This window comes from Nyctibius grandis, chromosome 15 (assembly GCF_013368605.1).
Source record: "Nyctibius grandis isolate bNycGra1 chromosome 15, bNycGra1.pri, whole genome shotgun sequence".
In the NCBI taxonomy this organism is placed as follows: domain Eukaryota; kingdom Metazoa; phylum Chordata; class Aves; order Nyctibiiformes; family Nyctibiidae; genus Nyctibius; species Nyctibius grandis.
The window spans coordinates 6,062,375-6,089,406 of NC_090672.1; the positions used below are offsets into that span (position 1 = coordinate 6,062,375).

General features: G+C 54.5%; 2 protein-coding genes across 7 annotated transcripts in view; one reads left to right on the forward strand and one right to left on the reverse strand.

Annotated features, from left to right (window-relative positions):
* Positions 1–339: 339 nt before the first annotated feature.
* UNC13D (unc-13 homolog D) lies at positions 340–15,132 on the forward strand. Its single transcript, XM_068413352.1, has 32 exons — positions 340–399; positions 2,908–2,940; positions 3,199–3,306; positions 3,700–3,759; positions 4,027–4,093; positions 4,177–4,354; positions 4,708–4,752; positions 5,149–5,217; positions 5,418–5,487; positions 5,809–5,913; positions 6,250–6,342; positions 6,597–6,700; positions 6,965–7,082; positions 7,617–7,741; positions 8,011–8,101; positions 8,395–8,451; positions 8,864–8,961; positions 9,193–9,244; positions 9,572–9,702; positions 10,048–10,168; positions 10,766–10,909; positions 11,103–11,201; positions 11,557–11,763; positions 11,927–11,995; positions 12,353–12,432; positions 12,674–12,779; positions 12,857–12,928; positions 13,052–13,135; positions 13,433–13,553; positions 14,188–14,311; positions 14,699–14,904; positions 15,015–15,132. The coding sequence occupies exons 1-32, from the start codon at positions 343–345 to the stop codon at positions 15,119–15,121; spliced, it is 3,201 nt and encodes a 1,066-aa protein (XP_068269453.1). The 5' UTR covers positions 340–342; the 3' UTR covers positions 15,122–15,132.
* Positions 15,133–17,987: 2,855 nt separating this feature from the next.
* UNK (unk zinc finger) overlaps positions 17,988–27,032 on the reverse strand; it is a 46,097-nt gene continuing 37,052 nt past the window's right edge. For 5 of the 6 annotated variants that reach the window (XM_068413338.1, XM_068413342.1, XM_068413337.1 and 2 more), the window contains 4 exons: positions 26,655–26,843; positions 23,552–23,733; positions 22,745–23,002; positions 17,988–22,339 (listed from right to left, as the gene is read on the reverse strand). In XM_068413338.1, coding sequence (XP_068269439.1) covers positions 22,184–22,339; positions 22,745–23,002; positions 23,552–23,733; positions 26,655–26,843 — 785 coding nt within the window. In that variant the 3' untranslated portion in view covers positions 17,988–22,183. The remainder of the gene's footprint in view (positions 22,340–22,744; positions 23,003–23,551; positions 23,734–26,654; positions 26,844–27,032) is intronic. The other variant, XM_068413339.1, reaches the window with a different exon arrangement.

The following is a 27,032-nucleotide window of genomic DNA, read 5'->3' on the forward strand; positions in this document are numbered from 1 at the left end:
GCTTTGACTTCTCAGAACTATTTTTGTCCAGTTACTCCCAATTCCTCGCTCATAAATTACGGCAGGGACTGGATGTGACACGTTTCTTTTGCCTCCATCCAGTCTGTGCCACAAAGTCCCCATCGCCAAGGGGCTGCCCGTGCAGGACGGGGTGGTGGGAAGCGGTGCTGGGGCGCCTGCGTCCCCACGCTGCTCTCAAAGGAGGCCTGCGCCCGTTTCCGCTTGTTAAAATGGCCACGGTGAGATAAGGGCTGTGGTTTCCTCCGAGCATGAGAGTGAGGGCGAGAGGCGGCAGGCAGAGCTGCAGCCGCTCCCCTGCCCCGCACTGAGCCTCCCCCCGAGATGGATGCTGCCAGCGAGACCCCTGCAGGGACCCTCCCCGGGGAGGAAAGTCCCGAGGTAGGTGGCCTTGACCTTGGGGGGCTGGGGAGCGTGTTTGGGGTGCGATGGCACTGGGGAGGGGGTCAGGTTGGATGTGCCCAGGGGACCTTGGGGTGCAGAGCTGGGTGCTGAGGCTGTAAAAGGGGAATGAGAGAAATGTGGCTGAGTCCGTGTCCCGGCTGGGATGCTTTGTGGGGTCAAGCAAGGAGTGGCGGTGGGGATGTGGAGGGACCACCCGTGCAAACGTGCCCAAGGGCTGTGTGTGGGGTTGGCATGGCTGCAGCTCTGCACCAGCACTGAGGGTCCCCTCTTAGCTCGGCTACAGCTTCCCAGCACCTCCCAGCCCCTCTGGGCTCCCTGCTGCCAGCAGAGCCCCCAGAGCCCTGCTCTCAGCCAACCCAACCGACTTCCTCCGCAGTGGCCGGACAGACAGTGTCTCTATGTCTGTCCCCGTGGAGATGGGACCCACAGCTCTGCACGCCTCTTCCCGGTGCTGCTGGGAGCATGCGGGCATCATCCCCCATGCTGGACTCCCAGGTCCTGGTGATGTGTCCCCCCAGGGACTTGTCCCTCCTCCTAAGTGTCACTATCCAAGCTGGCCTCCTGCACCGGTGACGCTGCTGCAGCTAACGGGGTGGGGGGGATGCTGGTGGCTGAATCCGGACATGGATTTAACCAACGCTCCTGGCTTTGAGCTGGGCTCGTGGCGTGGGGATTCGCAGCAGTAAACGCATCCCGGTGGCTCAGCTCAGCTTTAGCTGAACCAGACCCGTGCGCGTATGGGGGAGCACAAAGCCGATCCCACAGCAGCCGTCCCCGACGGCAGAAGGGAGCACCGGGGAGCTGCCCCCAAAATCAACAGCGGTTCCTCCCCCTGCCCTCTCGGGCTACTGCGCTGCTGGGCAAGGAGCAGCCGCTTGTGCCTCGATGATAAGTAATGGCAGCAGAGAAATAAAGTCCTTTTTCTCTCCGCTCTGTGCTTGCAAACCTGCAGTGAGGCAGTGCTGCCCACAGGGATGCTGAAGGGTTTGGGACGGGGCCGTGCCCTGGTGCAGGCAGGATGGTGCTGGGAGCAGCAGAAGGTGGATGGTCCCTGGGGCAGGGGCAGGCTGGGACCCTCCTGGGTGCAACAGTCCCCCTTTCACAGCGGCTGCTGAGCCACCGTAGCCCCTGGCACCGGCCAGACATTAAAAGACGGGACGTGGAGGCAGGCGGGGGAGAAGCAGCTCGAGGGTTAAACCTGCTGGGGGTGGAAGAGTTGAACTGAGTCCAGATGGCCGGGGGATTATTCCAGCCCTGGATTTGCCATAAACAAATGTTCCAGCTTGGGGTTGCTGGGTTTTTTTTCTCTATTAGAGGGATCCTAAGGTCATTTTGGGGCCTGGGCTGACCCACAGGTAGGGCTTGTCCATACATCTGTCCCCACCAGTCCCTCAGCACAGAAAGGGCCAAAATAGTTTCAAAAATTCCCATTATATTTTTTGGCGTCGCCCCCTTGCACCCCCAGAGACCATAGCAGCAGGAGCCGTAACGGATGGCACAGGGGCACCAGCCCCCCCTCCCTCAGGCTGTGTCACCCAGCTCGTGGTGGTGGCAGAGTCACTGTCACCGGGCCAGGAACGAGTTGCTCAGCTGTGGTGGTGGCTAAATCCAGACTGTGGTTAGAAAAGCAGATGCAGGATGGGCTCAGCCTTGGCATCGGGGAGGGAACAGGGGGTGAGGATGGGCAGAGAGCTGGGGGTTTGCCAGGGAAAAGGGTATTTTTAGCAGAGGTGGTTTGATGTCTTGGCCAGACCCATGCGGAGCTGGGATGAAGGGGAGGGGACATTTGAGGTGAGGGACTACAGGGGCTGAGTGGGCAGCAGGACCCCCTGGCTGGCCCTGGGGCTGAGCATCCCTGGAGCCAGGCTGTGCCCTGTGTGGCACTGCTTTAATTTAATTGCCTTTTGGAAAGTAAATGCTATCGCTGGTCATCCTTCAAGTGTGGACGTACCTTCAGCTGAGCAACAGCAACGCACCATTGCAGCAGCACTTATTTTTCTTTCTGGCAAGGGGACTCAGGTCATGAATCCTGATGCTTTTTGGTGTCTCCTTGCCCAGCCTGCAGCTCCTCGCTGTGCTTTGGCCACCAGCCCTCTCCCTTGGCTGATTTGCTCTCCAGCCTAGTCCTGCTGGGCCTGGCCAGGCCAGCGAGCAGCTCTGTGGGGTGAAAGGCTGGTGGCTGACTTTTAAAGCATCCTATGGGTCACCCCAAATTGCTGTTGCCATCCCTGCCACCCCCTCCTCCATTAACGGGGCTCGGCGGTGAAGCCCCCTTGCCACCCCACTGGTGGGTGATGGAGGAAGTGACCCCTTGGCCATGGGGCGTCAGCAGGGTGTCACGGCATCCTTTGGGGCATCCTACCCCGATGGGCTCCAGGTGATGCCACCCCTGGCCAGCCCTGCCCGGCTGCGGTTTCCTCCTGAAACCACTCTCTGCCACAAGAAGTGATGGGAAATCTCTCTGCTTCTCTTTTCTTTCTCTAGATGGATCTGTCCCACCGGTTCTCCAAGCAAGAGGTATGAGCATGGCCCCGCCACAGTCTCCCTTGGTGGCACCAGAGAGGGTGACAGCACTGCTGGGGCTTGGGGATGTGGCTCAGTTCCTGAAGATGCTCCCCAGGGACAGTTGGTGGTGGCTGGGCAGGGCTGGATGGTGGGGACAGGCAGGGAGCAGGGGGGGGGCTGGTGAGGAGGGACACCCCACTAATCCCGGGGGATGCACGGAACAAGTCCCCGCTCTCCTGGCCCTGCGCGAGGTGTTGGTGCTCCCCGCAGCTGGCCCTGCTCTACGAGGAGGTCCTCTACACCATCCGGCACCGCCTGGGCAAGCCCGAGCACCACCACGTCGCGGACTCCCAGGAGCTCTATGCCTACGTGCAAAAGGTGGGTCCTCACCTCCCCAACGGGGTCCCCAAAACCTGTCCCCTGACGTGTCCACCCCCCCACCCAGCTGAAGGAGATGGAGCACTGGGAGAGAGCTTTTAGCAAGCACCTGAACAGCCGTAGCAGCAGCATCCAGCTGGAGGGCTGGGACAGCTCGAGGGCTGGGAAATATCAGCCTTGGGGAGAAATATTTATCTTACGCTCGGGATGGTGGGAAGAAGGCTGTCCCTTGAGAGCTTTCAGCTGGTCCCCAGCCCTTCTGCTGGCCCCTTTGCTCCTGTCCTCTCCCCTCGAGCTGCAGCTGGCTCGCAGGGAGCGGAGGGAAGCCCCGGGCTGCTCTCCAGCCACCCTTAACAGGGCAGTGTCCGTCACCGGCCCTGATCTCTGCAACAGGCTTTCGGCATGGACACAGAGGAGCACGGCGTCATCATGCAGCACGTCAAGGAGCTGGAGGTACGCAGCGAGACAGGGTCTTCCCAGTATGCTGCGGCCCGGGGGGTAGTCCCCGCATCGGGGTGGGGCTGGGAGGGCTGCAGTGCCTCCGTGTTCGGGTTCTGGGGCACGGGGTGCCCTGGGCTGTGCTGGGGGAGTCACCCAGGAGCTCTTTGCTGGCCTGAGCAGCAGCTGATGGTGTGGTGCTGCTCGAGCCCCATCCCTCCTCGCAGGGTTGGTGACACCCCCCCACACACACTTTAATCATTATGTTTTTCATTCTTCCAGAGCCCAATTTTCTGCCTAAAAGCAACTGTGAAGGAAGCCAAGGGGATTTTGGGTAAAGACGTCAGTGGTAAGTGGAGACGGGTGGGTGTCCCATGGGAAAAGGGAGAGCCACTGCTCCCGACGGGGACTTGCCCACCTCCGTCCTCGCAGGGTTCAGCGACCCGTACTGCCTGCTGGGCATCGAGGCCAAGAGCCAGGAGCCGGCCCACCCCGACCCCAGGAAGCGGATGAAGGCTGTGGTCAAAGACCTCATCCCCGAAGACCAGATCCATCGCACGCAAGTCATAAACCAGACCCTCAGCCCTGTGTGGGACGAGACGTTTATCCTGTAATCTGCCACCCCTTGGCTTTGCTTGTTGAGGGGGTGCCCAGGGCTCTTGGGGGTGGATGGGGGGTTTCACCACTCGCCCCAACCAGGAGCTGGGGCTCTGCAGGGGCGATGCCCACTGGGGCTTGCCAGGCTCCTGGTCTGACCCACGCAGCAGGTCCAGGGAGGTGAAAACCAAAAGCGTGGCAAAAAAAAAAAAAAATATCCCTCCCTCGGGGCTCTCCCACCCCTTCCCCAGGCTGCTGGGGGTGGTTTGGGGTCTCCGCCTGCCTGTAATCTCCAGCTGTCCTGCCTGTTTGCGGCCGGTCCCTCGGGTGCTGCTCGAGTAACGGCATCCCACTGGTGCCTTGCAGGGAGTTTGAAGACGTGGAGACAGCCAGTTTCCACCTGGACATGTGGTGAGTGGCAGCATCCCCCGGCCAGCGACCCCGACCCCCAGCCCTGAGTGGGGTCCTGCCTCTGGGGAGGGTCACTGGGGTGGTCTGTCAGCCTACACCCTTTAAAAAGCCCCAGAAGCCAGCTGGGGAGCCCTTTCCCCATCGCTTTCTCCTGGAGCACGGTGGAGGATGTGAGCAGGGAGAGCCCAGGCTGGCTTTGCCCTTGTTTTATTTATGGCAAGAAGCCGCGTGCTTGCTGGTTTTGGCTGGACAGTTGGTTTTGGGGTGGCCTCAGTCTCGACACATCCCCCCCAGCACCTTCCCTTCCCCACCGTCACTGCGGCTCCCCAAACTGCTTTGCAATCACCTGAATTTCCTCCTTCCCCCCACGGTGGGTTTCGCTGCCCACCCTCGCAGGGACTCGGACACGGTGGAGTCGGTGCGGCACAAGCTGGGCGAGTTGACGGACCTCCACGGCCTCAAACGGTTGGTGCTGGCGTGGCCCTAATGGCTGCCGAGGAAAGAGGGTTTGGAAAACGCTTATTTGCCAGCTGGGTTTTAAAAATGGCCTTTGGAAGCGGGGGGGGGAGGGGGCGGCAGGTCTGCGTCACCCTTCTTTGCCCCAACCGCGGCTGGGTCATGGCTGCAGGAAACCTTTCACCCTCTCCTTCGTTTGTGCCTCCCAGGATCTTTAAAGACGCTCGCAAAGACAAAGGGCAGGACGATTTCCTGGGGAACGTGGTCCTTCGCCTGAAGGTGAGCGCCGCGGTGCATCCTCCCCTCCAAGTGACTCCCCAGACACTGGTTAAACCTCGCGGGGTTCGGGCAGGATCCCAGCACTGAGCTCACCCAGGATCCCAGCTCAGAGCCACAAATCGATGTCAGGTCCCTCGGTTCGGTGGCAGGTGCCCCAGCCACTCCAACACACCCGCTCCGTGGTTATACATCTTCTATGTTTAATCCAATACCAGAGTTATCCAATACAGCATCTTCCTGCCCCATTAACGCAGCGGGACCTGATCCGTGAGCAGGATCCATCCCCCGGGAAGACTTCAGCCCTTGTCTCTGTGTGTGCAGGACCTGCACTGCTGGGATGACCGGTGGCACCAGCTGGAGCCACGGACAGAGACGTACCCCAACCGGGGACAGTGTCACCTGCAGTTCCTGCTGACTCACAAGAAGGTAGGATAGGAGGGGGAACGGGATCCTTTTCCATTGCCGTGGCGGGACAGGGCAGCTGCTGTCCCTTGGGACCTATCTTGGGGTCACAGATCCCTGCCCCAGGACCAGAGGTGCCAGCACCAGGGTTTGCGTGTGCTGGAAACCAGCTCGACCCTCTCCTGAGCTCCATGCCAGCATGGGGGCCTTGCTCTTGGTGCACCTGCACCCCTTGGCTCGGCTTCAAAGAGGGCTCTCTGGCCCCGTGCTTTTTGGGTTCCTGCATCCCCGCTCTCTGACTGTGTCCCTGCACGTTCAGAGAAGTTATGGTTATTGCTTCCACGCCTCGTCTCTTTTCAGAGGGCCACCACGAGCAGCCGGACACAGCCCAGCTACACTGTCCATCGCCACCTCCTGCAGCAGCTGGTGTCCTACGAGATCCTTCAGCACCAGGTACCGAGGGGGAGAAGCAGCTCTCCAGCAGCGGGGGGGGGGTGAGGGCTTCCTTTGGAGCCCACCATGCCCAACCCATTGCTGCAGCATGATGGGGAGGAGAGTTGTGGTGATGCCTGCCCGTGCCTGGCATCCTTACGGGGCACCCATTCCTCCCATGGTCCTGCAAACACACCCCACCCCAGTGCCTGCCTCCCTACTTGCTCAGCCCACCTTGCTCCAGGACACATCACCCTCCCTTTGCGTCCTCGCAGGCCGGCAGCATCGCCTGGGACGGGGAGCTGAGCAGGCACGCCAGCACCGTGCTGTACCTGCACGCCACGCAGAAGGATCTCTCCGACTTCCACCAGGTCATGGCGTGAGTAGCCTGTGGCCTGGGGAGCCACGATGCAGCATCAGGGTGGTCACGGGCCCCCATGGCTGCCCTGGGACACTCTGACCGCAGTCGGTCTCTCCCATGAGCTCAACGTGGCCGGTGCTGCCCCTCTGCCCCGAGCAGCACCAGGAGAGCCGGGTCCTGTCCCTGCAATCCCAGCCATCGCCGTGGGTGGGGGAGCCCCACGCTGTCCCCTTGGTGCCCCCCAGCCCCAGGGGCTCAGCCCAGCCTCTCCCTGCTCCCCAGGCAGTGGCTGGCGTACAGCAAGCTCTACCAGAGCCTGGAGTTCAACAGCAACTGCCTGCTCCACCAGATCACCAGCATCGAGTACCAGTGGGTGCAGGAGCGCCTGAGGCCGGAGCAGGTGAGGGGGCTCCGGCACCACGCAGGGGACAGAGGCTGGGGAAACATGTCCCGTGCACCCAACCCTGAGCCTCCCCTCCCCGCTCCTGGGGCTGTTTCCCTCCCTGTGCTCCAGGAAGGGCAGGAGCTTGTGGGGTACAGGGCTGCCAGGGTGGCTGGAGGGCATTTCTGGGGAGCAGCCAGCCATGGGGATCAGGAGAAGCCCTGACCCTTTGCACCGACACCCCCTCCTCCATCACTGTCCTCAAGTCAATCCCAACCTCCTGCAAAACTTGAACATCCCCCAATTCCTGCTCTTCCCTGCCCGTTTTCTCAGGGCATCCCAGCACCCTGCTGAGACTCTGAGTTTTCATGCAGAGCACTGAAGCTTAAGCACAAAGCTCGGTTCAGCCCCTCCAGGGAGAAGTTACCCCAGGCATCAGGGGGTTTTCCCACCCTTGGAGCAGGAACCATGGGCTCCCTCCACCGTGGTGCCATGCTGGCATCTGTGGCTGCTGCCAAGGACAACAGCATATGTTTCCTTCCTTGTCCCCAGAAAGCAGAGCTGGCTGAGTCCTTCCAGTCCTTGCTGACTTATGGGATCTCCCTCATCAGGAGGTACCGCATCATTTTCCCCCTCACTATCCCAAGGTCCACGGAGAGGCTCCAGTCCCTGCTCCGGTAAGTGAAGTGCTGGTGCTAGCTGCACGTGGGTCATAATGCTTGGCCAATGCCATGGACAAGCCTGTAAGCTCGAGTAAAAGCCTATGGAGAGCCCTTTCTGCCCCGTTCTTGGCTGCTGGACACATAACTGCTGTGACACTTGTCCTGGGCTCTCCTTGAGGGATGTGGTTGGGAGGGAAGGTCTGTTTGGGTAGGGTCTCCAGGGGAAGAGGTGGTTGTTTCTGATGGACTGGTGCTGGGTTTCACTGAAGGTCCTCGCTTTGCAGGGTCCTGGTCCAGATGTGCAAAATGAAAGCTTTCCACGAGCTGTGCACGCTCAGGCCTGACCTCCGCCACATGGTCTCTTCGGCGCTCAAGGTACCAGGACCGGGGCTTCTCAACCTCCCCAGCCCTGGGGAGGTGGGACCCTGCGGCTCTCCCTTCCTATCCATCCCCTGCCCAAGGCCCCACAGCTCAGCCTCTCCTGCAAAGCCACACAGACCACCCTGGGTGGGGAAAATATCTGCCCCTCTTCAACCTGGTGGTCCAAGCCTGTAGTTCCCACCACACAGAGCTGGCTCCTGCCCACTCCTAGGGGACAGGAAGAGTGAAGGGGGTGACAGAACTGGCTTTGCTCCTCCTGCCATCACACCAGGACTCCTCTCTTGCAGTCAGGCACTACGGAGTGGTTTCACATGAAGAAGCAGCACCTCAAGCCCATGGTGAAGGTCAGTTCCCATCTCTGACATTATAAGAAGCAATTTGCTGGGCTTGGGCTGGGAGGCCTGAGGGGGTGGGAAGATGAGACAGAGACGAGGCTTCTCCAGTTTTCTGATACAGTCAAAGCATTTGGGTTTCCAGCTTAAAAATACCATGAGCCATGTTACCTGCAGCTGCCGAGCAGCATCGAAGCTCAAGTTCTTGGTGTGATGCTCAGGAGAACAGGAGGTGGTCCCCAGCCCAGCCACACAAGCACATAGTGACAGTGGATGTTACTGACAACTCCTTGGTGCTCCTAATGTGGATCTAATGACAGACTATCCCATGAGAACAAACCATAGAAATAAATCAGATCAGATCGGAGCCCAGGTCATCTCAAAATCACTGAGCATCCAAAGCAAGCTGTTTCTTCTTTTGCAGAGCATGGAGGAGAATGGTAAAGCCTTGTCCAGGCTGCTCGTGGAGGTGGTAGGAGATCTCCAGCAGTGCCAGAAAATCTGGAATAAATTCTTCATCAAGTAAGTTTTGGAGCTTGATCCCTCCTCGTCCACCTTCCTGGGGACCAAGAGCAACAGGGCGCTTTGGTGCCTCACTCCTTGGCTCTTGGGCTCCGCAGTAGCACCTGTGGTCCCATCTCTGCCTCTTAGATCCTCGCCCTTATGACGAGGGCATGGCCTGGGAGAGTTTGCTGGGCTGGGTTTGCTGGGCTGGGGCTGGCAGGCTCCTGAGCCCCTGTTTCTCTCTTCCAGCACCTTGAAGTTGAATGTCTTCTCCATCGCCTACCTGGAGCTGGAGAGCCTGGTGAGCAAGCCTGGGCTGCTCTGCACTCATGGGACTAAGGTCTAAACCCAGGCTGAGATTTTCGGCCACCCTTCAGGTGTCAACTGGTTGTTGCAAGCCTGCAAAGGGAGCAAGCCAGGGAAACTCTCTGTCTTCCCCTGCACGCCCATAAAGTGACTATCATCTGCTTGCTTGACCCAATGAATCTCCTGAAATGCCACCCAAAAGGAAGAGGAGTCCCCTGAGCTGACCCTCAGCCCATGGCTGCAGAGACCCCACAGCAGACCAAGCCCTCCCGGCCGGACCCTCGCTAACAGCTGTCCCCCCCCTTCCCTTGGTCACTGCCAGGTTGCGGAGCATGTCCAGGAGCAGCTGCGCGAGGTGGACAGCAGCATGTCCAAGCCCACGGCCGAGAGCCTTTTCCAGCTCTACATGAACCTGCAGGAGCTCTATCGGATGAAGGACTTTCTCCCAAAGAGGTACCGACCCGGAGAGAGAGGAGATGCCGGACGGGGGAACGAGCAGTTAATTCAGGGGAATGCCAAATCCTTCACATTGACCTCCATCACTAATTATACCCAAGGCAGGCAGACCAGGCCGTTGGTGTCTGGTGTTGATGTGAGCATCACCAGAAGGGTTTCAGGCTCATCTCTGAGTGAGGTTGATGGAGACCTCAACTTCCAGACAAGCAGAGGTTTCTCCTTAGCACATTGCTACGTGCTGCCTCCACCTCGAGGCAGAGTTTCTTGTCTGTGAGAGCAAGGAGGGGTAATGGCCCTGTGCCATCGCTGTGCAGTTGGAGAAGCTGGTGCCTTCATCCACAGGGATGGACCTTTGGCTCTGGGCAATTTCCACCAGTGGTTCAAGGAAGCCGTACCCCAGTGGCTGCAGAAGGCCTACACCATCGCACTGGAGAGGGCACAGAGAGCTGTCCAGATGGACCAGGTAACCTGAGGAGGAGAACATCTCTCTCCATCCTTTGGAGACACTCCAGCTCCCTCCACACCTTGCTGCTGTGCCTGGCTCACAGCATTGAGACCACCACGTAGGTGTTTCTTGCAGCGCAGGAGTGGGCTCGTTCCTCTCCCAAATACATAACAGAGGACGTGGTCTCCTGGACCAGTTGATCCCACCCTGCCCCCCCCACCTTCATCCTTGTGCCTCTTCCCTCTCTGCTCCCTGGCAGTCCAAGTGAGCTGATGAGCCTGCGTGTTTGGGCCACGCTGTGAGCGTCCCCTTCAATTCTGTCCTTTAGGAAGAGGGGAGGGAAGACAGCCATGGGGCCATGGGCTCCTCGCCCCACTCTTCAGTGTAGTCTGACAACGTTGGGTTAGAGTATGACAGGGCACAGCCCCATGGGGGAGCTCGGGATGCTCCATCCATCCTCATCTCCTCCACTCTCCAAAGTGACTGGGTGATGACATCGGGTTATGTGGAGCTGATGATGGGCCAGGGAGCCCCAAAGTAAAGGAGCAGCTCTGCTGTCTGGGATGGCTCATTTCCCTACAAGCTAAGCTGCTTTTGCTTCCTCCGCCCTCCCAGCTGACCCCTTTTGGGGAGCACAACAAGCACAGCACGTCCACTGTCGACCTGTCCACCTGCTACGCCCAGATCGTGAAGACCTGGCAGCAGCTCAACTGGCCGGACCCTGAGGAAGCCTTTATGATCATGGTGAAGCTGGTGGAGGTTTGTACACCGGGCCCTGCCATCACATGCCATGCTCACGAGCACCAGCAGCTGGAGTTTCCTCTCCTGCTCTTGGAGATGTGTCTCCATGAATGGGGCTAGTGTTCCAAGACAATGTGGCGGGGTGCCTTGGCACCGCAGTGGTCCCTGTGCTGCCCTACTGAGTCCCATTGGCTTCTCCTCTGTCCTGCAGGACATGTGCAAAATCGCCCTGATGTACTGCCGCCTCATCAAGGAGAGGGCTGAGGCTCTGTCGCTGAGCGAGCAGAACGAGGGCGAAGCAGCCAACAGGGTTGGTATCAGGGCAGGGTCCACTGCTCAGGGAGAGGCAGGATTCGGCCATGATTTTGGGGCAGAGAGGGAGAGGTGCTGCTGAGCACCCAGACGACATCCCAAGTCTGGCTTTCATGGGGACCAGTTGACCCCCAATAACTGTAATCATGGAAAATCAGGAGGGAAATGGTGCGAGCGAGGGGAGTGGGATGGGGATGGGGATGGGAATGAGGATGGGGATAGAGATGGGGATGGGGATGGGGATGGAGATGGGGATGGGAATGGGGATAGTGATTGGGGTGGGGATGGGGATGGAGCTGGGGGGGATGCACCAAGGGGTACAGGACACCCTGAAGCAAACCCACCCCTCTCAGCTCTGCATCGTGGTGAACAACATCAAGCAGCTGCGGCTGCTGATCCTGAAGCTGCCGTCGCAGCTGGACTGGGCCCAGCTGGAGCAGCGCACAGGGGCCGTCATCGACCCGCAGCAGATCCAGCACACGCTGCACAACCAGCTCGACAGCACTGTCTCCTGCCTGGACCACGAGGTCCGGGATGTGGTGCAAGCCCTGGCCACCAAGGTGACTACCTGCCACTGACCCCCCTGGCCCAAAGCGGGGAGGTTTCACCTAAGGGGGCCTGGAGACCACAGTGCTCCTGGGATGGAGACAAGGTGGACCTGGGCGTGAGGAAGCTGGTGCAGAGGGCAAAGGCCAAGTGTCTCTGTGCATTTCTCCCTGGCAGCTGGAAAAGGGCATCGCCAGACACATCCAGGAGCTCTCGTCTTCCAACGACAACCGGGAGCCTGAGGACGTAAGTATCTGGCCCAGCCCCTCCTGGACTGTCTTTTCTGGGCAGCCATGAACAACCCTTGCCTACTTGGTGGAGGCCCCCATCACCCTTCCCCACCTCTCCCTGCCTCACACCTGGGGCACAGGACACACCAGCGATGGGGCCCAGACCTCCATATGCTCTGTTTGATGCCGGTGTTGGCAGCAGGGCCAGACTGGGCACAGCCTGCCCACATCCTCGCTGTGGGAGGGAGCCCCTCCAGAACCCCCTACCCTGCTAGCTCTGGCCAGCAGCACTCACTCCATCTCTCTCCCCGCTGTGCCTGGCTGGATATGGCCCCTCTGTGCCCTCCCCAACGCCCCTCTCCTCTCGCTGCAGTCCATCATCCCGCTCATGAAGTTCCTGGAGTCGGAGCTGCAGTATCTCAATGAGCATCTGGTCCAGGAGAACTTCAAAAGGTGACCAGGGCCCTTGGGGATGCACCATGGCGGAGGTCAGCAGCGTCACCGTCCCTCGGCAGGAGTGTCCCCCCACCCCCGAGGGGCTCGTGGACATCCCACTTTGGGGCTGGCTGCTCAGCCCACCGGGATGAGCTGGTTCCCTCTGGGGCTTTGCAAAGCACCTTGGTTGAGGACAAAAACCCCCCCCCCAGCCCACTCCCCTGGACCCCCACTCACAGCCTTCCTCCCTCGCCCGCAGCCTCCTTGCTCTCCTCTGGCATCACACCTTGGCCGTGCTCTCGGCAGCCGCGGGGCACCAGGTCCCCTCGACCCAGCGCTACAAGAAGCTGCACTGTGCCCTGAAGGTATCGGGGCGGGACACAGGGGGGTCCCTGGCAGGGACAGGTGTTTGGGTGCCAGCTAACAGCATCCTTGTCCCCAGAGCCTGGAGCTGTGCTTCCACGCCGAGGGCTGCGGGCTGCTGCTGGAGACCCTCCACAGCGCAGCCTTCCTGGTACAGGGTGCTGGGGATGGGGAGGGGGTCCCCAGGGTTCCCTTTGGTTGCCCTCCCACGAGGGCATCCCTGGGCTGTGGACCCATCCATGTGCTTGACCATCACCTCTCATCCTCCCCGCAGTCGCTGGAGACCCACCTGGCCCTCTGCTCCGCCACCAGCCGCAAGCTCATCCAGAAGTACTTCAGCAACAGGATCCAGCAGCAGGTAGGAGGCAGGATGGTGCCCCCAGCTCCTTCCCCCACCCCACCCTTGCACACGCAAGGCTGCCCAGCACAGCCCACACATGAAAACATGGGATTTCCCCACCACCCTCTCAGTCCTGGGGCTTTTGGGGCTGGTTTTGCCCCAGTGGTGGGCAGGAGGGCGTTCAATTCCATCCCAGAGGATGCGCAGCACCTCCCGGTACCCCAAAATTCCCACTCAGCCACCACCGGACCCTGGGCATCCCCTCCATGAGTGTGCCCAAAGGCAGCGCCCTTATTCTCGTACCCCACCGCTTAGCTGGACACCAGCTCGGAGAAGTACGGGGCCGTGACGATCAAAGCCCTGTACCGCCCTTCGGAGCAGAAACTCCGCGTGGAAGTGCTCAACGCCGTGAACCTCATCCCGCTGGACTCCAACGGTGGGTGTGGGTGGGCTGGGGAGCCCCACAGCCCCTGGGACCTGCCATGGGTGGGCTGGGGAGCCCCATGGCCCCGGGACCCCCCGTGGGTGGGCTGAGGAGCCCTATGGCCCTGGGACCCCTTGTCCTTGGTCCCCGATACACCCCTGGGTAGGAGAGATGCTGGTGGTGTTTGGAGTAATGGAGTCTTGATTTGCTTTTGCATCCAAGGAGGTGGATTTGGGGAAGAAGGGGGGGATCGTTGTACTGGTCTGGGGTGGTCCAGTGGGATGTGGCAGGCAGGACCCTGTGCCCACGTCCTGCTGCCTTCAGTTTGCAGCACAAGCTGGCAGCCAAGGCAGGCGGCTGTTTTCCATCGTGAAAACCATGTTTCAGACAAAAAAATATATACGCCAGGGTGACAAGGGACAGTCTTGTGTTGGCTGTCATTTGGGGAGGTCTCCAGGAGATGTCACTCCACTTGCAGTCACCTGTGGCCCATGGATGCGTGGGCAGGGTTGGGGATGTTCCTGCACCCTCCCAGGAGCGTGGGTTGGGTTGGGGGGTGATGGTGAGGGTGCCCTGACCCCCTCCAGCCACCCATGCCGGGGCAGAGCGGGGAGGCAGGAGGAGGCTCATGTCTGCACCCCACCAGGCTCGAGTGACCCCTTCGTCCAGCTCACCCTGGAGCCCCGGCACGAGTTCCCCGAGGTGGTGGCTCGGACCACCCAGTGCAAGAGGAACGAGCTGCACCCCCTCTTCGACGAAGCCTTCGACTTGTACGTAGGGGCTGACACCCACCGGGCCCCCCCCAGTCCCTGCAGCCCCCTGTGCTTCAGCTGAGCCCCTGCTATGGGGCTGCTGCTCCGGGAACTGGGTCCTGCCCTGGGATTTCACCCCCTGCCCCGCACTGGGGGCTCAGCTGTGGGGTCCCATGGCGGGAGCTGGGGTAGGGGCACCCCAAACACTGGGGTCCTGCAGGCTGGTGCGGGGCTGTGCCGGGGCCCTGTGCTTTGAAGGGGTTGGGGTCAGTGTGGTGGGAGGGGGTTGGCTTCCCATGGAGCATCACCCGGGGAAAGCCTGTTGGGGCCCTGGAGGGAAGGAAGGTTGAATTTTGGGACCGAGGGGGGGGATGTGATGGTCCCCTGCATGCCGTCCCCCTGCAGCTTGATCCCCCCCGAGAAGTGCCGGCAGGAGGGGGCCTGCCTGCTGCTCACCGTGTTTGACTACGACACGCTGGGGACCAATGACCTGGAGGGCGAAGCCTTCTTCCCCCTCTGCCACCTGCCCGGCCTTGACGCCGACGAGGACCAGGCTGATGTGGGACGGGTGCCCCAGACCCGCCTCCCCCTCATGCACCCCAAACCCACCGGTACGTGGTGCCGCAGCCGGGCTGAGCCCCAAAGAGCCCCCCCGGCCCTGCAGAGTGGGGAGCGGGCTGTGGTGAGTGTCTCCCACCATCAGACCCCTTCTCTCTGGCAGGAGACGAGATCCTCCGGCTGCTGGAGACCAGGAAGGGGGACAAAGAGGCTCAGGCCTTTGTTAAGCTCCGCAAGCAACGAGCCAAGCAGTCCAAGGAGACGGAGTGAGGAGGGCGGAGGAAGAGGGACCCAAAACAAGGGGGTCTGGCTAGTGGGACCCCGGGAGTTCTGCTGGAGCCGCAGCTGTTCACAGGGGCTGGGGGGAGAGGGTCCCTGTGCCCCCTGCCAGCTCCCATCTCACCCCCACCTTGGGGCAGCAATGCTCCCACGAGGCTGGGCAGGGTGGGCACACGGGCGTTCAGGTGATTTCACGGACTAGCAACACTACATGGGGGCTGCGAGAGTGTGTGGCTGTCCCTGCCCATCCCCATGAGCTTGTCACTGCCTGTGCTGCGTCTCCCGGCCGTGTCCCCAACCCTCCTGGCTGCAACACGGCATCAAGGCAAAGCAAACGCATCGTCATTTACTTGGGGTGGGGACAACCGGGGGCCAAACCTGCCTTTTTTTTTTTTTTTTTTTAACTTTATCTTTTTCTTTTCTTGTGGATAAACCTCGTTTTAAATTAAAAGCAACAAAGCTGATGTGTGGGCTGGGTCTGTGCAGGGGGTGCTTTGGGGCCATGGCTGAGGGCTTGGCCAGGCTGGTGTCCTCAGTCGTGTTGGTTGGAGTCACTGGCCATTGCAGAAACACCACCTACACAGAGGTGTAAATCAAACGGCCGGGAAAGCTGCATGATGGAGCTGGGGGAGCTGGGTTTTGGCCTGTGAAAGAGCCCAATGAGACATATAAAGCCCAGGTCTGGCTCAGGCATGGCAAAAGGCTTTTAGGACGGGCAGGGGGTGGTGGTTTGGTGATGAAAAAGGGTCAGGCAGCCGTGTGCGTCCTTGGGGCTGGGCGAGAAGGGATGGGAGCAGGAGCCGTCCCTGTGCAGCCTGGCACCTCCCTGTGCTGCCCGTCGGGCTTTGAATTTTTAGTGGGTTTTTTTTGGTTGTGTGTTTTTTTCCCCCCCTCCTTGTTTAAAACGTACGTAGCTCTTGGGTTTTTGTATTTTACCACCGATCATATTGACCTCGAGGTATCTGCTGGAGCAGAGGGAGCTTGCTGGAGCCTGGGCAGCAATAAAGAGCATCGCAGCCCCCTGAGCCAAACCACACGGTGCTTTGGGCTGCCGAGAGCCCTGACACAGCCGGCAGGTCCCCAGCATTGCCCCCACCCCAGCCTGTGCCAGGGACCTGGGTCCCTGTGGCTACAACACACAGTGAGGAGCAGCTCCGTGTGGGGTGACCGGGATGTAACAGCAGGTGGTTGCCAATTATTTGCTGGGTGGGTTTTGTTTTCTTTTTGGAGGTTGTTTTAGCTGCAATTATTATTAATTAGAAATCTGGAGCTCCCTCTGCCCCTCATCCTGCAAGGGGGTGGTTGTGCTTGAGCTGCAGAGCTGGGAGCTGCCATGGCCCAGGGAATTAAAAAGCATCACCCTCCCGAGTGCCTGTGCACCAGCTGCTTTCTCGGTGGGCAGCGCAACTGCTGGGTCAGTTCAGGTCAAGCCCTCGATGCTGGGGGTGGGGGGAAAAAAAAAAAAAAAAAGGAAAAAAAAAAAGCCATTTGCTGGCTTAAATCATTCATTTCAATCCCCCCTTGAAACTCTGCAGAGAAATACGATTCGGGAGAAGGGGCCCTGCTTGCAGAGGTGCTGACGCAGGGCATTACATCAGCCAGGTCGCTGCTACCGCTCCCAGAGAGGAAAGCCCATGCCTGCGCCCTGCGGCTAATTTGGCGTTGGCACCTGCTACCAGCTGGCCTCACGCCTTACTGCAAGGCTGAGCTACCTGGGGCTACAGGTTCGAGCGTGGGTTTAGCTTATTTTTAGCTGTATATTTAAAAATCGTTGTGCTCTGACTTGCTCTGGGCTGCCCATCACCCAGTGAGCAGGCGCCACAGGCTAACCTCTGTTTTGAGGTTGTTTGCACTTCATTTTTTCCAAGGTGTTTTTTTTTAAGCTTCATTTTTGCTCAGCTCCACGCATTTGTGTGGGTCTTTTCCCACCCCAAAAGAAATCACACCCTTTACAGATGAGCCCTAATAAACCTTAAATGATCAGGGTGTAACTAACCCCCATGGACCAGGAGGAGAACAGCCTAAGCATTAAAAAATATGGCTTAAAGCACACAAAACCAGCTCCTAGCAAATGCAAGACTGAGGAGGAAGAAATCCCCATCATCATCCTCATCCTGGTGAGGCATCCCAACAGGCACATTGCTGCAACACAAGAGGGAAGGGGACAGGCACTTACATTTACCGATTTTATTGCATTATTAATAACCTAAATGGGTGATTCCGATGATTGTTGCGATTGGACTCAGGGTAAGTGGTTGATGCATCTTTGAAGCATTCATTGGACCAAAAATAAAAGGTAATTCTCGGCTCTACATGTAAGGCGTGTTCTTCTGGGTGCCAACGCATGAAACTATGTGTGTAGTGATTTTAAATGTTCATATCCCCGCAGCTGCACGGGCAGAGCTCACCTCCGCCCAGCCCAGCTCTTGTGGGAGACACTTAAGAGATAAATTCTTGTCCACACCAACACTCTGGGTGACAAAATGCTCTTTGCTCTGTGGTTTTGCCACTTCCAAAGAAGCCTCTGCCCCACCTAACCACACCGCATCGACTCTCCCCCCTCTTCCATTGCACCTCGATCGTAAAGGTGAAGGGCAAACCCCTCCTGAAAAAGGGGCTTGATCCAGAAGGGAGCTCAGGGAGAAATTATTCTTGATCGTGTGAAAGAGAAGGCAAAATTAGCCACAGAGACGTTGTCTCGAGGAGCTCCACCGCACAGGCTTCCCCACCCCTCCGCAAGCCCCAGAGCAGGGCACAGGGCTGCACACACACACCCCGGGCATGCACGCACACACACACACTGCTTTATTATATATATCTTTTTTTTCTTAGCAAAAAAATAAAAATTTATTGTCCTCTAAAAAAAAAAAAAAAATCCATCCTGCCCTTGGAAACTGTGACACAGATTGAGTTCTTTCCAGCCCCACATGCAAATTCACTCTGCCAAGAAAAGAGTCTAAACCAGGTTTCCGACAGCCAAAACACATATTTACAGAGTACGCGAGAACGACAGCTGAAATCACAGTTCTATACATGGAATCAACAACACGTTTTACACACCACCGATCACCATTCTGCCAACTTCTACACGGACTCGGGGCGCTCCTGCCCAGTGCCCTTCCTCCTGGGGAAGAGACGGGGCAAGAATTGCCACCAGAAATACTGCAGTGTGTAGTAGTAGTATTATTTTTTAAATGTATACTGTATTTATTTTGTTTTAACATTGGAAGCTACGGAGTGGGGAAGCCCCAGACATCTCTCCGATGCAGTCACTAGTGTGCAGGAATACTCCACCTTTAAAATACTCGGGTTTTACATCAGTAACATCTATTTTGCTGTTGGCCATCACTCCAAGGATTATTATAATTCTGGAGGAAAACACTGGTAATATCCTTCCTTCTCAGATGGGGGAAAAGGAGAAAGAGAGGAGGTGCTGGTGGAACAGCAATGAATTACTGAGTCCGTTCAGCGTTACAGGCTTCCTCCCGGGGTAAGGACTTCTCTTCACTGTCTCAGCTGCACAAGCCTTGCAAGCGGCTCAGGTTCAGCTTCAGAGATGTACGGGACGTGTAAAACCCTTCGGCGGGGGAGCAGCTGCAGCAGCTCCCTTCGCGGGGGTCTGCTTACGGAAAATGCCGTGCTCCAGCTCTGAGCGTCTCCCCCGGTCCCTCCCGGGCCACAGCTGGCACGCGGTTACATCACCTAAGGCTGGAGATGATCTAAAAGGGGTCCTGCTAGCCCAAAGCGATGCCAAAATTCTTCAGCTCCTGGCTATCATCTACAGCTCTAGCCTTTTTTTTTTTTGGTATCTACCTACCCAGGATAGTGTTGTTGCAAGCCATCTGCTTCTATATTGTTTTTCCATATTAATGTAAAAGTTTATTGACCTTTAAGATACTGTGGTTTCACAACACAATTAAGACTCCCTTCCCCCAGCTCTTAGCTCAGAAGCATCTGACCTGCATAAATAGTCACCGAGGTCAACGCTTCCAAAGCTCCCCAAAAATTTGGGGAGGAAAATGTCATTATCCAATAAGGAGCCTGTGTGAAGAGGCAGGACCCAGACATGCTCACGGCTGTTCAGCAACAGCCAGCTGGGCTGCTCCTCGAGAAGCCTCGTGGACTCAAACTTCGTTTTGAAGCGTGACTCAGCCAAAAAAGCCCCCTTAGTTCTGATGTGTCAGTAACACAGAAAGAGGAGCTCCTGCTTCAGAAGGAAGCGTGACAGTACATCACAGGGGCTGCACAGATTAGCACCAGGTTTATTTCAACAAGACTTTACACCATACAGAAGCTGACCACAGACTCTGAAGCCTTAAACGCAGTGCTGTGATTACAGTTCATCCCTCCTGCCTGGGGCAGGCAGTAGCAACTGCTGGAGTGGGTTAGAAATGCTGCCCTTTCCCCTTGCTCTCACCTCACTCGGTTATGAAATTGTCACAGAAGTGGCCCCCCAAAATATTCACAAAATACTCAATGATGAAGTTCTCTTTTCCAGCTGATGCTTAAGAAAATAATTCACATCTCAGATACCTTTTTTTTTTTTTAAAAAGCAGCAAACAAATTCATAAAAACCTAAATTTAGGAAGTGTTCTTAAAGAACCAGAGGAAAGAGAGAAACAGTCTGTGTGCTTGTGCAAAGAGAGTGCTGAGATACGTTGGGCTGGGGGAAAGGGAAGGGGACGCGACATCCCGGGGCTAGTGCTAATTCCTTCAGGCTGCTCTGCCATGAGTGCAGTGTGGCAATGGAAAGTTAAAATTTAAGGGCCACGAACAGAGGAAGATTTGAATTCTTTGGTCCTTCAGTATAAGTTTTAAAACAGAGAAACTGTTTTACTCAAAAGGGAAAAACATGCTTTCTCTGGCCTGGAATTTCCTTGTACCCCCACAGAAACTGGGGGCAAAGAGCTCTGCCCCCTCGATCCCACAGCCCTGCATCACACCGCAACAGCCCGAGCTGCCACGAGCGGACAAGCTCCAGCTGAAGAGAAGGGACAGAGTGAAAAGCCCCTTTGGGAATCGGATGCAGTCACACAGCCGGGTGTTGGACAGCTCTGGAAAAAAAAGAGGGTTGGCCAAAGGCAGCGTCACCCCGAACAGTCCCACAGCAAGGCCGGAGAGCAGATAAAAAGTGTTACAAACCAACAGCCAAAACAGGCTGATCAGCTCTGGTTCTTATAAATATTAAAGACCTGATTCAAAAGTTTATTTCCTATGATTTAAGTTAGTTACAAAAACTTTTTAGTAAATTTTTATCTTAATTGGGCTTTTTCCTCCTCCCCCCAGTTTTTCTTTTTTTTTTTTTATTTTCCTAAAAAAGAAACGGTCATGTATTTTAATAAAAGGTCTTTCCTTAAGATCAGACCAAGGCAGATGTGCTGCCCCATGGCACAGACATTCAAAGGCTATAACCAAACAACATAGCCACAATAGTCACTCAACAGTGTCTCTCCATAAAAAAAAAAAAATTTAAAAAACTGATGCTAGTTACAATAAAATACACATGGAAAAAAAAGCATTTTTACCAAAAAACCCAAAAACAAGTTAATGGGAAAAACATAAAAAAGAACTACACAGAGCTGCACTTAAGAGATCATCTGGGAATGCATATTAACCCCTTCCATGTAAAGGAAAGGTGGAATTATGGAAGCAAACCTAATTATGTCTTTGCATTAAATATGAAGCTTTCTGAGAGGCTCTGGTAAAACTTCAGTTTTCCTACAACAGTGGGCTGCTGGAGGTTCCAGTGCTTTTCCAGGTCACGGAGGAGTGGCACAGGCAGAATCCCTGTGCAAAATAAAAATGTTTTAGTCAACTTAGTGGCCTTTCGGTTGAGATCCCAGCAGGTTACTGCAATCCACCTGATGTGAAAATCCAGTGGACACACTGGTAAAGAAAACCACAGGAAAGCTCAGCTACTGGACAGGTCTAAGCTGGTGGCATTTCTTTGTCACGCTGGACTTTCTCTGTCACCACAGGCACACATGATCTCTAGCATGAGGGCTTCTGGACCCAGTAGTCCACAACCCATCCTTGAGGTGCTGAGACAGGAAACATAGACTCTGTTCAACAAAAGTCTCCTCAGACTACCTGGAATTGTTTCACACATTTCAGCAGCGACTACAAATCAGGTCTCTGTGGCTGAAACAAAATTAATCTGGTCTGAAACAGTAAAAAGTCTCTAGACAGCCACCAGACAAAGGGGTGCCTGGAGAGAACTAACCTGTGCGTCCGTATTTCTTTTGTAAAGGGCTTCAGGTGACACAAGGGTGATACTCCTAAGGCTGCTCAGACCTGGAACACGTTATCTGTATCAGCAATGAACACTCGTCACTGAATTTTGGGGCTTGGTTTGCTCTAGGTCTAATACATTTTTTTTCCCTCTTTTCTTCTTTTCATACAAATATACAAAGAGTGTAAAAAAAATTTAAAAAGCGAACTTTGCTGATTAAATAACAGACAAAGTTCCGCACATTCAGAGATCGGCAATGTGAGGCCCACCAGGCAGGCACCCAGCAGAGCTTCCATCAGGGAGGACGGCTTTAACCTCGCTGGGTCAGTGAAAGAGCAGGGAGACCGAAGACATGAACAAGTCATTTCAATCCACTTCGATCTTCCCTGTGATCTCAACTGTTCCTCTGGAAAGCACATGGAAGCCCCTCTTGCCCACTCTAAATCCTTCTGGAAATAGTCAAAAATTTGTTATCACCTAAATAGAAAAGAGGAGAAACACGGACTCTTTGCAAACGGCCCTTTGATCTGTATTAAAAACAGCGCTCAAAGTTCCTCAAGAGTTAGAATTAGTGGGGCACGGGTGAGGGGCAGTTTAGATACGGGATGTAAAATATTAAAAAGTGCTCTGCAACTAATTTTTGTTTCATGTGTGTATGTGCCTGTGTGTGCATATATACACATACACAAACATGCACATACACACACGTATATACATATATATACACATACATATATATATGTACACATACATATATATGTACGTATGTATAAAGTTAAAAAGTTCTATACGATATGATTAGAACAAGTGTCCTTGGAAGGTCACGACTGGAGAGAGTGGGGCCTGTTGGGATGGCAGATGGGGCACTCGCCCTCCTCGGCGCACGTTTCACACAGCACTGCGTGTTGGCACGGTAACACCACCCGGTTCTCCTCCTGACACTTAAGGCATTTCACTGACTGCATCTGAAATACCGCCTGCAAGAGAGGGGGGACAGGGCAACACGTCAGCATCAAAGTCACAAAGCAAAAGGGCTCCCTGTGCTACGCAGTTCGGGGAACAGCAAGGAGGCAGCAGGGGAAGGACTTGTAGCTGTCCACCCATTCACCTTCTGCAGCAAAAGCAATGCAGCATAGCATTGATGGCTTTTAGGACCTTTAGGATCAACACAGCAGCTTTGATTGACTTAAACTCTGTACTTCAGGCACAAAGAAGAGGCAGGTGTTTTTCTGTAAGCTGGCTAAAACTCACTTTGGCTACATCCACATGGAATTGTTTTGATAGGCTGCTGATTTCTGGATGTATTAAAGAAAAGTGAGAAAAGCTGCAATCTGTAGGAGCAGAGAGAGCAAAGCCCTGCCCTGCAAAACCCTGGCACTCACCTTATCGACTTTCTCCAGGTTTGCCCGCAGCTGTTTCTGAAGGGTGTAAAGCGAAGACAGTGAGAGGGTTTCCAGGTCAGAGAAGGAGCGCAGAAACTGAGGGTCCTGGCCTGTGTGGATCCTCTCCAGCTCCTCCTGCAGTTTCTTCACTTGCAGCTCCAAAGCTTCCCTCTGCTCCCGGGCCAGTTCACATTCCATGTTAGCTGTGTTGGCGCGATCATTTGCTTCCTCTGCCTCCTTTTTCCAAGCATCACAAGCCTACAGGTTGCAACACAGAGGGTAAAAGAAGCAGTCTGAAAACTCGGTCAGCCTCTAATAGAGAATCTCAGGCAAAACTACCCATTTTCATACACTCCTCACCAGAGGCGTGGTCTGTCCAATCTGCCCTGTTCCCAAATTCTGAAACATCCTTGGAGCTTCGCTTCAAAGCCCTGCTCATGCCAGATACCCCATCTGGTTGGGCTGTGGTTCTGCATATTTGGCTCACATCATTAAGAGGATGAACTTTGCATACAGGCAAATTGTCACGGATCTAAGTCAATTGCCAGGTCTAACAGACTGTCAAGCACCTCAGTGCATCTGTTATGACACCTGGCCTTGCGTGTCCAGCACCTGAACACATCAGGCACAATGATTCAGTCCCCCTTTCCAAGGCAGAAGAAAGAATAAGAATGCTTGAGAGCATGTGTTTGTAAAACCTACAGCTCTTCCCATCACCTCAGTGTCTGGAAAGCTCTCGTTAAAGGCTGACACCTTCCTACTCCTTTACACTTCTCTAATCCCTCTTCCCAGGAGTTGCCCAAGTACCTGTTTGGCTTGTTTCCAAGACTCTTCCCACTGCTTTATTGTGCCGTTGGCTTCATCCAGTTCTTGTCGTAGCCGTGCCAGCTCCGCAGCACCTGGACCTGACAGAAATGCAGGTGAGGTACTGGGCGAAAAACTCCCCGAAGCAAAGTGTTCCCATATGCTGCTGTTCATCCCATTTAAACCTGTTTCACAGGGAAATAGAGAGGGTTATGTCACAGGTGCTGGCAATTTCCCCATTTCCTCCCTACCCCTGTGAAATCCAGGATTCAAAAATGCGTACATAGGAAAGAGAAGATCATCTTAAGAATTACTTTCATCCCCAGGACCCAGGAGTCCATCATAGAGGGACTTTATAGGGGAAGTCTCACACCATTAGGCCTCATCTTTAATGATACTGGGAGGACCCAAGAAACTGAGTAGAGGCAACTTTTGAACCAGGCTGTTTTTAGAAGCATCGATTTTAGAGCAGAGCTGACTACCAGCTTGAATCCCCCTTCTCATATGAGAACCTCTGAACTGCTTACTACCTTCCCACCTTTCTGTGCAGCACAGCCATCAGCGCCGGTGAACACATTGGTTCACACAGCCCACCCACGTGGTGCTTCCTCTCACACTATACCCTAAGAAAACGTCTGCTTTTGTCTCCTCAGCTTGGTGCTTAGAAAAGCAGTCTCACTTCCCAGTGAGACCAAAATGCGCCAACGTCACTACTGTTTGCATATGCAAGAAACAGGTTTATAAAACCTGTTTATAAACAAGCGGAGGTGACAGCATATACATCAGCTTCACCCCCTGCAGAGTTCTAGCATAAAGCTAGGGATTGGCACTGGAGGAGACTAAACTAACCACTTCCCCATTTTAGCTTGTTCAAATAATTTCTCTTTCAGGAAGAAATTTAAGGCTTAGGAGACAAAGCAGTAGAAAACCAGTTGTAAAGAAAACTGGCTATTTTTCACAGGCTCCAAGGCCTGTACTCTTTTAATAACAAAAATATTTTTACTTAAAACAGGCATCCACAGTTTGTACTCGGGGGAGAACTAGCAGGAAAAGCTCACACTGAGACAGAGCTACCGAGTGATGTGGAGTGTTACGTACATGGACGGGCACCAGTTTGATGCAGCAGTCATTTTCAGCTAGCGATGCTCACCACTGGGTGTGGACATCCCTAAATTAGTTGCATTTGATAATTCTGATCTTACAGCAGCCGAACTGATGGTGTCTGCAAGCAAGCCCTGGGGCCAAGGGCCCCTCAGTGACGCCTAACCCAGCACCACTTCCCATTTAGTGTCAGCCAAGACACAAACAGTTACAAAAAAATACAGCTGAAAAATAGTAACTTGTCTTCACTAAGGGCTTAGGTGCATTAAGAAGTCATTTAGCAGAGCAACAAGGGCTCTTCACTGGCTCAGGCCACTTACCATAGACCTATTTCAGCTGCTCTGGAGCACGCTTGTTTGACAGCAAGAAGTTTTAATAGAACTTCAACTCATATTTTGTTTTTAAAGCTCCAGTGTTCTTGAAAGGGAATCCAGCACTAAGCAAGATGCCAGCAAGCCACAAATTCTGGCATAATGCTGACCAAGCTTATCTCATTGTTTCTTTTTACTCCCTCTTTCCACGTGCTGTTCTCATTTCACATCTGGAGCAGTGAGCCCCTCTGCTCAGGAATGCCTTCTCCACACATTTTGCATCTAGCACAGTGGGAACTAGACCAGGACTAGGTATTTTGAACTCAATTGCAATACAAATAAGTAATAACTAAACACACCGTGCACTAACTTACGTGCATTCAGCAAGTCACATGGAATAGATAGATTCCAGAATCCCAACTGCTTGGTTACTATTTAAATATCTTATCAAAACCTCAGCAAGAATGGTTTGGTTATATTAGAGCAAAATATCTAACGTTTTTCTTAAAAATCAAGTATTTAAATGCATTTGTGGATTTCCTGCATTTATTTGTTTTTTATTTGTATAACTACATAGTCAAGACAAATATAACTGCTTAACTTGTTTCTTCTGACATGAAAAGCAGGCCTTATCAGCAAGTTTTCCTTTTCTTACTGAAACTGGGATGAACAGCCAGCCTCAACACTAATTAGTAGCAGAGATGCCCTCCCATGTCTCTTTTCTTATTACATTAATTGTAAAAGCTGTTAAAGCCAAACAAACAGCAATTGCAAGGCATGGAAGCATGGTTTTGGCCTATGCAAACAAGGGATGCAGTTACATAGATAAGTGCATGCAGAAATAGATTACAAAAGCATGTAATCATTTTATTAGGTTAAACTGAATATTAAAGATTAAAGTGTATCTCAAATTTGAAGAAACATTTACATCTAGTATCAATAGAGAGAACTAATATTTACTGTTACTAACAGAAATGAGCAGAGCCAGTGTCACTGCAGCCTTGAGCCCACCAGTTTTATTTCTCACGGTAAGCCTGTGTCTTGATAATAAAATGGATTTGGCCCCTCAGTTCCCAGTTCTGCCTGATACAGCTGAAGCATCAAAGTAATTTCTCTTCCCTACGCAGTCCCTCATACAGGAAACACATCCTCGGGGCAGGGGAGTAAAAGGGGACAAAGCTGGAACACTAACTTTTTGCAAAAAGTCCATACTGCAAAACTGCGTGCAGAGTGCCAAACAGGAGAAAAAAGTCCAATGACCCAAGCCTGCTCTAGAGCTTCCAGAAGCCAATCTGACCTACAAGCAGTCCCAAAGGCAAACTGCAATCCCCACCTTAACTAAGCAAAGCTGAGGACCCAGCTCTGAGTTTTATGTAAAGTGAAGGCTCAGCACAGCATCGGCAGCAGGAAAAGAGCTCTCTTCCCTGGAAGGCATCATCAGAGCAAGTCACTTTACCTATCTGTCCCTTTTTCTCAGCCTAGAAACATGGGAAGTAGAGGGAATTGCTCCGTTGTTCACAAGGTGTTAGCTGATTTTTGGTAAAGCAGCTTCTAGTACTGTTACTGTTCTCACGGGAAGAAGAGATACAAATGGCAGCAGTGAAATAATACTTTCAAATTAAAGCTAACTTAAAAGAAAATACTTACATGGCACAGACAGGCATGTACATGGGACACACACACTGTGCATTTACCTAATGATCCATGAGAAGCTGATGTCCCCAGGAACGTGTTTTCTGATTGGCTTAAGTGTCCCTGGGGCTGATGGAGGAAATGCGATGAGAGGCTGACCGGTGGAGAAGGAGAGGCAGAGTGAAAGGAGGCAGAGCTTCCAAGGGACCCGGGGATATTTACAGGAGCAGAACTTTGCAGCAAACTCCCACCTGGACAAAGAACACACAGAGAGGATGGCTATGTATGACCATGAAGTATGGGCCAGAGCACAGTGCAGGAGTTCAGAGCAGAAGGCGTTAGCTTCCCTCTCTCCTTCCTAAGCCCCTCGGGATTCCCTCCACTTCTCCTCATGTTTCATTCCCCTCTCAGCCTTTAAGAGGAGCACTGAAGCTGACGTC

Bases quoted from the DNA above. Each gene is read 5' to 3' on its own strand.
- UNC13D (XM_068413352.1), top strand. From the start codon at position 343: ATGGATGCTGCCAGCGAGACCCCTGCAGGGACCCTCCCCGGGGAGGAA. The intron at 400-2,907 runs GTAGGTGGCCTT...TTCTTTCTCTAG, and splicing joins CCGGGGAGGAAAGTCCCGAG to ATGGATCTGTCCCACCGGTT. The intron at 7,083-7,616 runs GTGAGGGGGCTC...CCTTGTCCCCAG, and splicing joins AGCGCCTGAGGCCGGAGCAG to AAAGCAGAGCTGGCTGAGTC.